Source organism: Mustela nivalis (genome assembly GCF_964662115.1).
Source record: "Mustela nivalis genome assembly, chromosome: 1".
NCBI classification, from domain to species: Eukaryota; Metazoa; Chordata; class Mammalia; order Carnivora; family Mustelidae; genus Mustela; species Mustela nivalis.
Genome location: NC_139020.1, coordinates 163168773 through 163180231, shown reverse-complemented (window position 1 = coordinate 163180231; position 11459 = coordinate 163168773). Strand labels below are relative to the sequence as shown.

Genomic DNA, 11459 nt, shown 5'->3' with positions numbered 1-11459 from the left:
GAAAGAAGCCAGACACAAAAGGTCACATATTATTTTACTTATAAGATATGCACAGAATAGGCAAATTTACAGACACAGAAAGCAGATTGGTAATTGCCAGAGGCTGGAGGTGAGGTGTGTGGCTTTGGGTTTGACTACTAACAGTTTCTTTTCAACGTGTTGGGAATGTTTTAGAGTTAGTGATGATGGTTGCAGAACATTGCTGAGTGTACTAAAAATCATTTAATTGTATACTTTAAAAATGATTAAATGAGGGGCGCCTGGATGGCTCAGTGGGTTAAAGCCTCTGCCTTCGGCTCAGGTCATGATCCCAGGGTCCTAGGATCGAGCCCCACATCAGGCTCTCTGCTCTGCGGGGAGCCTGCTTCCTCCTCTCTCTCTGCCTGCCTCTCTACCTACTTGTGATCTCTGTCTGTCAAATAAATAAATAAAATCTTTAAAAAAATGATTAAATGATGATTTTTATATTATGTGAATTTTGTCTCAATAAAAAGTTAAAAAAAAAAAACACTTGAGTGCTCACTCTGCATAAGGCACCATCGTCAATGAATTGCATTATCTTTGTGACCCTCTCAACCTGAGGTAGTCACTCAGACCATCCCTATGAGCCGCATTAACATAGCACTTTCATAATCCAGGCTCTGGTTAAGCAATTAATTACATGCATTACCTCAAGAATCATCATAACCGTGTGAGGTACTGTGAGTGGTGATAGCCTATCACTTTTGAAAGAGATGAGGAAACAGTTACAGAGGGCAGGCAACCTCACCTGCAGCAAACAGGAAAAGCCAGATATGGCCATGGCTGGAACTCTCTTGCTGTGTCTACACAGACCCATACTCCCCAGGGTATCTGACCACAGGTACGGCCATCCAGCCATACCTGATGTCCTAGGCTTGGTGAGCTTGCGTTAGCCTCCAACCCCAGCTGGGGCCCAGCATTTCAGAGGGCTTCTATACTCTTAGCTGCAGGGTTTGGACATCTTGTCCTTACAGCTTACTCCTTTGGTTCTCTTCCATTATTTTGTGTGCCTTTCTCTCTCCCTGTGATCATATGTCTCTACAGAACTTTTTTTTTTTTTAAGATCTTATTTTAAGTAAACTCTACACCCAACATGGGACTCCAGCTCACAACCCTAAGATCAAGAGTTATATGCTCTACTAAGCCAACCACGTGCCCCTTTACAGAACCTCTTCTTTTCTTTTTTAAGATTTTATTTATTTATTTGAGAGAGAGAGAGAGAACATGAGAAAAGGGAGGGTAAAAGGAGAAGGAGACTCTCTGCTGAGCAGGGAGCCCAATGTGGGACTCAATCCTGTGACTCCAGGATCACAATGTGAGCCAAAGGCAGTTGCTTAACCAACCGAGCCACCCAGACACCCTACAGAATGCTTTCATCTTTGTGTCTCTCTCCAGCACAGGGTTTGCATTTAGTAAATGCTATTTTGAGGATTGTTAAATAAAGATGTGATGGGATGTTATAAAGTGGATGTCTGCCTTGTTGGGGGATATGGCCAGTTTTCCCATTCTCTGGTCAAAATCCATCTCTCTCACTAAAAATTGAAACTAGCTTACTAAAGCGGAAACAACCAACTTGTCTTACAGCTCACTCTACCCGACAACAAAAGTAGTTTCCCAACAATTTATTTTTTATTTATTCAATCAATTTAATTTTGAAATCATACCTTAAAATGAAAATTGGTAGAGTTAACAACTTGGGATTTTTTGTTATTGTTGTTTGACGAGTTCCTTCTAAGGTAAATGTTTCAGTATATGAACTACAACATTATAATACCTGTATTAAAAATGGCACAAGGGGCACCTAGGTGGCTCAGTTAAGTGTCTGCCTTTGGCTCAGGTCAAGGTCCTAGGGCCCTGGGGTCCAGCCCTGGTGTTGGGCTCCCTGCTCGGTGGGGAGCCTGCTTCTCTCTCACCAATAAATGAATAAAATCTTAAAAAAAAAAAGGTTACAAAACTTAAAAGGTCCTGTTCCCCATCTGGGAGATGAGAGATGGGTAAATGTCCGACCTTTCACAAGGGGGTCAAGGTAAAATGCATGAGCCAGAAGCTGACACTCTGAAACAAAGCTGCCGGCAGATATTCACAGGCTATCAAATGGATGCTAGGGCCAAATCTCTAATTCCTAAACTAGCACAGAGTTAGCAAGTATAGAAAATACAGTTAATAGTTACAGTTATAGTAAAAGGCAGTTAATTTGTATTTTTACTAATACTAGTAAAAATACAAATTAACTGTCTAACATACCCTGTAATGTATTTTCCTACATATTTGGCTGCAAACTCTGACTATGTCTTATATAACAACTGTGTAATTCCATTTTTACAGAAAGAGGACAATCCAAACTTTCCTTAAGCAACATTGACAGAAATCTGCTTTGTATTACTGAGAGCTTATGAAAGTTTTTTTCAACTTCGAATCACATTTTATTATTGGAAAAGTCATTTACATTTTTAGTATTCTTGTCAAGTAACAACTTACTTTTAAAAATCTCAAAACATTTTCTAGTATGTTCAGTAGCAAAGTTCTACCAGTGTTACACACTTTAAGAAAACTTACATTGCATTTCTAGTTGGACTAATTAAAATCTATATACCTGTAAAGGCAGTTGGTTGTGCTTAATGGAGCTCTTAGGAATCAAGTGCAAAGTAATGTATAAAAAAAATGAGTTTGAAAAAGATTTTAAGACAGACTTAATTTTTCATGATTTTCCCAAAGCCAGTCATGATATTTATTTAACTTATGGTCTTCAGGGTGTACCTGGAAGAAATACAACACATTAGGAAACAGAGGTCTTATATAACTTTATCAGAAATACATTTTTAAAATGGGCTTTTTAAAGGGAGGATAGGAGAACAATACATTATGACAGCATATCTGAAAATTATAACCTTTAACCTAACTGGATTCATGAATGCTTAACATTATACCTTACATTAAGGTAATCCTTCACAAAGTACTTTCCAATTTAGTACTGATCTTCACCATGACCTACCATGTGGGGTAGTGATAATATGAGTCAAGTATTAATATACCATTTTCCAGAAGGAGGTTATAGACCCTGAGAGTTACATGGATTGCTCAGATCACAGTAAATGGTAGAGCAGGGATGGGCTTGGGCAGACCTACTGGCTAAATGCTTTAAGGTGAGTCACAGACCAAGATGGCAGTGTACTGGGCCACTTGGCAGTACCACCAGCTGCCTGGACACCCCCTGGATATCTGTGGGCAGGGCATATTCAACTAACTGGGTAGCTGAGGTAGGGCCCAGTTACCACAAAAGTAGTCTGAGACCAGTGGGAGAAACCCAACAAGCATTCCTTCCAAGCCCAAACCTGTCTGCTTTCCTTCAGTGGTATATTTCTGAAGGCTAGTATGACTGTAACAGAGAACCACATCAGGCTTAGAGACAACACGTGAATGAAAATGACAGCACGGGGCCAGAAGTGACAAACTGCTGGAGGTCAGTCAGAGGCCACACCAAGGAATCTTTATTGAGTTGGGAGTATCTATGGATCCTCTCCCTGCTGCCTATAGCCCCATGCCACCACTTGCCCTTCGAGCCTAGAACAAAACTGGCTGTGAGAGTGATAGCACATGTGCCCAAGAAATAGTTTTAGCTCTAAGGATGGACTTATTTCACTCCAGAGACAAAATGTGCTGGAGATGTTAAGGATGGGAGTGGGTCTCACCTGTTTCCACTCATTGACGCAAAAAATTCGGTAAGAGTCATTGCCATATTTGCCAATCCCATGAAGCTCAATTGGATACCTCCACTGCTTTGTCAGATATTCATCTGAAAATACAACAGATCAGGTCAGCCTCAGAAAGACTTTCCCTAAATACGTAGTGATGCAGAGCCAGATGGTGAGAACAGCAGAAAGGAACAGCAAAAAAGTCTCTCCTAACAACCCCAGTTCTGATGACTTCTGAATTCCCCCAGGACCCTGTCTGAACCTTTCACATGCCACTTACTAACCGTTATTATTTTGTGCTGTGCTAATTATGCAGAGGCAAAGTCCTTAAGGTCAAGAGGGTATTCTGCTTCACTGACTTTTTCCTCTAATCCTGCCCAGATGGCTTGTCCCAGTACTGGGCAAAGACTTATTGTGTGGGTGAGAGACTGTAGTTTGGGGCAAGCTGACTGTTTTTAAATGCTTTCAGGGCTTCAGCTGAATGACCTGGATTAATGTAGCATCCAAGGACATTAAAGTTTAAGGTGTGGCTCTCTTGAGTAGGCCGTTTATGTTCCTTCTTTTGGGTATACAAGAAAGTACCTGAGAACTTGATAATGGTTTTTGCTCGAAGATCATAGAGACCAAGAGGTTTAAGAAGTTCTGACACATCTCTCCAGTCTGCGGTTCTTGCTACCTCAGCCGAAGGGTACTTCTCTAGAAACTCCCAGAGCACAGGGATTGCCATTTTGCCTGGAAGTAAAAGTAATTGTGATTACAAGCCTCCAGATGGGTTGTTTTTAAGTTCAGGTACTTCCTCATCGAGAAATCTCATATAGAATGTTTTTGCTTTGTTTTTTTAAACCTCTGATGAGAAGCTATTACCTGAACTGGCAACCACCTTCAGAATCAAAAGTTAACACTATCAGCTATTGGGCTAACAGTCTCAATCATACTGATACCTGGACTTGCCTGATTATTAGTTTTCAAATAATCCAGTCATCAGATAACTAGAATAAAAACATACAGGATACAAAGCGCCAATGACACTAAAGAAAGCTTTCAATGAAAAAGAAATGCTTTTACACATGACAGAGGGTGGAGGAATGTTAGGAATTGATTTTCACTGCTGACCAAAACTAGTTTGGAAGTAGAAAATTAATGACAATTTGTTCTGTAGTGTGAAAAGGCTTTGGAAGTCATCTAGGCCTGGAAGGGATAGTCCTTGCCTGAGGTCACACAGACTCAAAGTTAAATTGGAACTCAGACCTCCTAATGAATCCAGTGCCCATTCTCCTTACCACACTCTCTAAGATATAATCCACAAACCTGAGGTCCGGTTGAGAAATATGGTAGCAATGAGGAGCTTCCATGGATCGTGGAAAAGTGTCTCTTGGACGAGATTAAAAGGTGACCGGGGAGGGGTCCACTTCTTAAAGGCTTTGCGTCGAGGGGGACTAAGAGCTAAACAAACACACAGCATCAGAGCTGAACACCTGAAACAGATTTAAAATCTAATTTTCTGATTGGGAAAGGGATACCTTCTCTGTTATATTTGCTGGAAAAATACAGGCTTGTCTTCCTTTTTTCTATTTGTGTCCGTGGAATGGTATCTTCTGAAAAGGAAGAGCAAACATTGTTTATAGAAGCTATGGCTTAGCCTAGAGAAATATTCAGGGGTGCAAATAACACCACACTACTATTATAAAGCATTTAGTACATACTAGGCACTATTCTAAGCACTTTACAAAAATTAACCAACTTAATCCCACAAATGACCTACAAGCTAGCTACTATTTACTTTCACCTCACAGATAGAAAATTGAGTAAAAATAAATTAAGTAACATGGCCAGGGTCCCACAGCTAATGTCAGAGCTGAAATTCAAATCCAGGCAGTCCAGCTCCTGAGTGACTTAACCACTGTGTTATACTAGTATTCTACAATTTATGTTCAGAGTTCATAGTACTGAAAAATTAGAAATAATATGGGATATTCTAAATTATGACACATTTGTACAATGTGGTCATTAAACATTTTGGACTACATCATGAATATTTTCTACCATGTCCTTAACTTTTTAAGTGAAAATGCAATATTCTACATATGATCCCAATTTAATGAAGAAAAAAAATACAGAAATTAGAATGAAATATACCAAAATGGTATAATGGTTGTTGCTAGTTTTTCTCTTCTCCCTTGATTTTTTTATATTTTCCAAAATTTCTGCGGTGAGCACTTTTACACTTAAAAAAACAGAAAAGGATAAAGATAAAACAAAACCTACTGAAAAACCCAAGATTGGGACCTTGCAATACTGGATCACTATCTACTGGGAAGCTCAGTCAACGTAACAAAGACTACCTGACCAGCATTACTGGGCTTCCCAAGTTTCTAAAATCATCATATTTAATACTCTCCATAGCCTTACCCCCTCAATTTGAATGTCAGTTAATAATAACTTGCAGCTGTATAGTGTGAAGCCATCTTTTTCACTTCTCATTTTACTCTGCAGTATTCTTGACGTAAAAAACTGGACTGGTGAGTATTATTACCTCCATTTTACAGATAAACAAATGAAGGCTTAGAAATTAAACAACAATGTCAAAATGAGAGGGGGACTGACTGCAGATTGGGAGAGGTATCCAGCTCTCCAGATAATTACTACTGTTTTTTGCTATTCTACACTTCACACTTGATCTTAGTCAAAAGGCTCAGAAGCAGATAGGCAAAGCCTAGTAGAAAGTAAAAAAAAAAAGAGGACAAAAGAAGCTACTCTTACTAGTTACATGATTTCTTCTGTGGGGTCCTATAAATAATTATTAACTAGCATCCTTTATTAGTAGGAGACTAAAGCTCAGTTTACTTTGCAATTTCCAACTAAGCCAATGGGAAAGTCTTTACAATTTCATCAGACACTTCTTAAACTCAGGGTACTTCATCTTGTGCTAAAAACTAGACTTCTTCATCGATAGGATGAATAGGATCTTCCATTTTGGTCACAAAAGGATTTTAAAATATTTTATTTGTCCATTATACTAGCAACAAAGCTACATAAACCTCTAAGCTCTAAGAAGCTTAAAGTCTTTAAAGGGCAGACTTGAATTCTTAAGCAATTCCTAGGTATATATGGTCATTTTCTATTAAAGGTAAAGGAATTCCAGGCACAGCAAACACATAAAATCATGAGTGGGGCTGAGAACAGAATCAGTCTAAGCCCCTGCTCCACCAATTTGTCCAGGCTGTCTCCCAGCAGGATTTTAAGTAAAATTAGTCTTCTCCTTTAAAGGAGTTATTCATTATACCATAATGGCATAATGAATAACTAATACAGGGCTGCTCAAAACGTCTTCTTTTTATTTTTTTATTCACTGAGGTATTATAAAGGCAATACTGCCAAGCTCTGAACTCTGTATTAAGAGCATATTACAAATAATAAATGAACTATGTGATTACAGTTTTGAATTATTTAGAGCTCTAAAGCATTTTAGAGAAGCATTACATTATAATAGAAGATAAAAATGACTATGATCTGTACAAACTGAAATTGGAAGTCACACATCAGGAATGAATAACAGGAGGGGTGCAAAAGAGTAGACATGGACTATTTTGGCCAGCTTATGCATTAAAAGGAGTCTTCCCCAAACCTTTTCACAAATAAAGCCTTTCATTTTCCCTAAAGTTGTAATATTACTGGCTGGAAAGAAGATGGGAAGGGAAAGCACTGCTGAGGAAAGTCCCAGCTATTGCACCAAGAAGAGATGGTAGCAGCTGTAAATGACACAATTCTCTTTAGCTGGGGTTATCAAGGCAGAAGTCAGCCAATTCCCTCCGTGCCATAGCCAAGCGTTTGAAGATGGGTTAAATAAGGTACTAGGATCAACAGGTACAATGTACCTGATATTTGGGCCTATTTCTTTGTTCTATTTCCATATCCTAACTGGGTACAGGCATGAAATATAGTGTCTGGAAGCATAAACTCATCATGTGTTTATTAGCAGCTTTAATGCTCTGAATACCTTGACACATTTCCACAGAGTCTTTCTCGGTTTGTGAGCAGTTGTTGTCCATTTCAGAGCCACATTTTAAAATGTCTGTATGCAAATGTTCCTTCCTTTCCCCAACTTGTACTTTTGATTTTATTTCCTCAGATTCTAAAAAGGTTTCCTCACACTTCTTGCTGTGTTCTGCTTCTTCAGTTGAACATAATTTGTTTATGATGCCAGAAGTTATTTGTTCAGAACAAAAATTTGATACCAAACTCAATGATTGTTCTTTTACAAGTTTCTTTTCTTCACTGGTTGCACTGAGGGTCTTGTTGCTTGTTCCAGCATCAATGGAGAGTGTTTTATCAAGCTGACTTTCTTGCACAACAGGTTCACTTTCATCATCTGCCTTTTTATACTCAGATTTTCTTTTCTTATTACTTTGAGCAGAATCTGGAAGACCCTTCTGGCACCTTGTTTTATTTCTCTTAATTTGAATTCCTTTCAAAATAGGCACCTTTTCTTTGGACTTTCTAACCTTTCTGGAGTCCATGTCAGTAACACCCTTATCTTTAAAGTTAGATAGTCCTTTGCTACTTTGCAATTCCAGACAACTGCTTGGTAGAGGAAAGACATCTTTTTTCCACCAGCTTCGTGTCCTGAGGTTCCGGTTTGAACTATTACTTTCACTTTGCATTTGGGATGTCAGAGGTGCTATGTTGCGGTTCTTATATCTCGACTTGATGCCTTTTTTAGAAAGTATGGTAAAATCAAAATCTTCTGGCGTAAGAGAAGTTTCTTCATTTTTGTGAAGATACTTAACAAGTGAACTTTTGGATCTAAACTTCAGTCCTTGTGGGCTAGAAAATATTAAGGAAAACTTATTGCTAGTCAATAAAAGTGACTTTTAAAAAGACCTGGACCACATTTCAGATTTTTAATTAATCATTTCCAATGTTACCATGGGTATCTGTCATTTAAAATTTTTTAAAAAAGTAATAAAGTGGTACTTTTAAATAGTTTCCTCTATGATATTATAATTTTACAATTACTTACAAATTTACAAATTTACAAATTTTAAGAGCAACAATTTGCAGCAGAAGATATATGTACTTGTCCCCAGATCACTTGATATAACTAACTAGTGACACTCAAGGAATAAAATCTACAACGATTTCTAGTAAAAACAGAAAAAAGCCAAGAGTTCTGTGATGTTTTCCTGATACCTGTCTAGATAAAATGATTTGGCTGTACTATCTGTACCACCTTGCATGCTCACCTGATAAAATACACATCATATCTTCCTGCTGTTTTCCCTGATAACCTCTGCTTCACAACTCTTTCCCATCCGCATGGGACAGACTTATGGCATTCTGTCATAGTAGTATCACTAGTCTGAGCAGAAGCAATGGATTCTTGCAGCAGGGGATTACACTCACTACTGCTTTTTATCATTACTTGTTTCTCATTTTCTCCCATGCTTTCCAATCCCAGAGCACCATCTTCCTGGCTGAAAAATACAAAGTATAAGTGATCAGCTCATTTAAAATTTATTTTCCTCTGCTTATTCAATTTCAATCCATGACAGAGCAGGAACCCTATGGACTAAAATTTAGACTACAAGAGAGATTAAAATCAGTATGGACCAGTCTTATGCTATGTGAATATCTTCCTGTCCTCCAACATGGGTTGGAGGTGTCTGCACAATGTAAAGTTCAAGCTGTTCACTAGAAACTTTATGTTGTTGTTAATTACTGAATGGGGCTATTCAAAGTGTCTGGTTGATGTGGCATAAATTTAAAAATATGAACCTGTACGTGAGCTCTTAAACTGGGATCAAGAGAACTGCTTAAAAGAGTCAGTGAGACATCCTCCTTCTCCTCAAATAAGTGAGGTAAAAATTTTATATATATCTGCAGTTTTCTGGGGGAGAGTGTCTATTGCTTTCTTCAGAAGTTGTAACCCTCCAAAAGGTAAATAATTTCTGATAAGAATTTTCAAATCTCTTTCATCCTCATGAGAATCTTGTGAGGTAGGTAGGATGAAGATTACTCTAATTTTACTGAGAAAATTAAGTGACAGGGAAGATTTAAGTTAGTTGCAAAACTGATACAGAACTTAGGTTCACTAAATCTTGGTCTATTACCTCTCCTCCTGCATTATCATTGAAAAACTTCAATAAAGTGTATCCTAATCACTAAATCACACATTTTAAAAGTCGGATGGCTCTATAGAGCTATCTAAGCCAACTTCTTTAGGGAAACTAAGCAAGAGCTAGTATCTAGAATTAGAATCAAGCTCTTCTGCAGTAATTTGGGGTTAATAATTTTGCAGAGCTAAGTGGATCTTAAGAAATTATATGGTTCACATTTTAGGAACAAGGAAACTGAAGCCTGGTGAAAATAGCACAAACTTTATATATATAAATAAATAAATATATTTGTATATATATTTCAGTATACATATGTATTTGTATATATGTATATTTCATATGTATATACTGTATATATATAGTATATATATAGTGTGTGAGTATGTGTGTGTATATATATATATATATATATATCCACCTCCAAGAGCAAATTACCTAACCTCTCAAAGCCTCCTTTCTTCATCTTTTTTTTTTTTTTTAAGATTTTATTTATCCATTTGTGAGAGAGGCAGTGAGAGAGAGCATGAGAGGGGAGAAGGGGAGAGGGAGAAGCAGACTCCCCATGGAGCGGGGAGCTGATCCCAGGACTTTGGGATCATGATCTGAGCTGAAGGCAGTCACCCAACCAACTGAGCCACCCAGGTGCCCTCCTTCCTTCATCTTTAAAAAGGAGGTAATACTTCTTCTAAGGTAGTTCTGGGGATTAAATTTTTTGGGGAAAAAGTAGATAAATCATCTTAGCCCCTTATTCCACATACACAAGTACTGTATTGAATACATGCCCGTGGCTGCCTCTTTAACTTCTTTTAGGACCCATTTTGGGGGCACCATTGGCTACTTAACATGACATCTCCTCCAAGGTCTTCCTAGGGTACTCCAGCCCAAGCTGACCTCTCCTTGCACCCCCTGCACAAAACCTCTCTGCTCCTTCCAGCTCCTTCGTCATTCCGGCTAACGAAGCAAGATGCACCCCAGAGCTGAACCCACTGGAAGAGTTCCTGAGCCAAACACAGCCACAGCTCCGAGTACCTAACCCTGTGGGTCTTGAGAACTGTCGATCCTAGGTTAGAAAGGCCAATCCGTCTTCTACCCACCCCAACCCCGCTCCCATTACAGATGGTGAAAATGAGTCCCGAATGTGGACTATAACTTGCCGGAGGTCACAGTGCGGGTCTGCGGCTAAGCGCTCACTGGACGTGACCGAGGGGGCAGCTCCGCCGTCTCCCAGGCTCGGACTCTCCATCCCAGCCATACCCTTAAGGTGGGCTTCAACAGCAGCAACCGGCCGAGAGTGTACGACACTCTAGGAGCGGAGCAGAATCAGATGCGAAACTTCTTCAGCTTCAGAGCGCTAGGCTGAATTCGAGAGCCGAAGGCGGTAAAAGCCAGTCAGACTCTACAGCAGCTTTCCGGCCGCCCACTCGGCTACAGCCACCATTTCCACGGCTCAGCCAATCAAATCCTTCATCGAGAAAGACCTACCGCCCTCCGCCCATTCCGACCAGTCGCACGCGTCCTAGTTGCGCAGACTCCTAGGCTCCGTCCCATCTTCTCCGTTCCCAGCTCGACCTTTTAAGCCTGCGCACTCGGAATTCTGCCGCGCGCACGAGGCTCACTGCGCATGTGTGTT

The 11459-nt window shown here is 39.4% G+C and overlaps 1 protein-coding gene across 5 annotated transcripts; it reads right to left on the bottom strand.

The window, feature by feature from the left end:
• Nucleotides 1–17: 17 nt before the first annotated feature.
• Nucleotides 18–11456, bottom strand: MBD4 (methyl-CpG binding domain 4, DNA glycosylase). Of its 5 annotated transcripts, none has more exons than XM_082748537.1 (8): nucleotides 11312–11456; nucleotides 8957–9187; nucleotides 7711–8537; nucleotides 5234–5308; nucleotides 5022–5156; nucleotides 4296–4445; nucleotides 3711–3814; nucleotides 18–2778 (listed from the first exon to the last, which is right to left on the bottom strand). In XM_082748537.1, the coding sequence occupies exons 1-8, from the start codon at nucleotides 11323–11325 to the stop codon at nucleotides 2701–2703; spliced, it is 1614 nt and encodes a 537-aa protein (XP_082604663.1). In that variant the 5' UTR covers nucleotides 11326–11456; the 3' UTR covers nucleotides 18–2700. The 5 variants fall into 5 exon arrangements, with proteins under 5 accessions (XP_082604663.1, XP_082604662.1, XP_082604661.1 ...); XM_082748536.1 differs by having other exon boundaries at nucleotides 10984–11375; XM_082748535.1 differs by lacking the exon at nucleotides 11312–11456 and adding an exon at nucleotides 10980–11276 and having other exon boundaries at nucleotides 8957–9183.
• Between the last annotated feature and the right edge of the window lie 3 nt (nucleotides 11457–11459).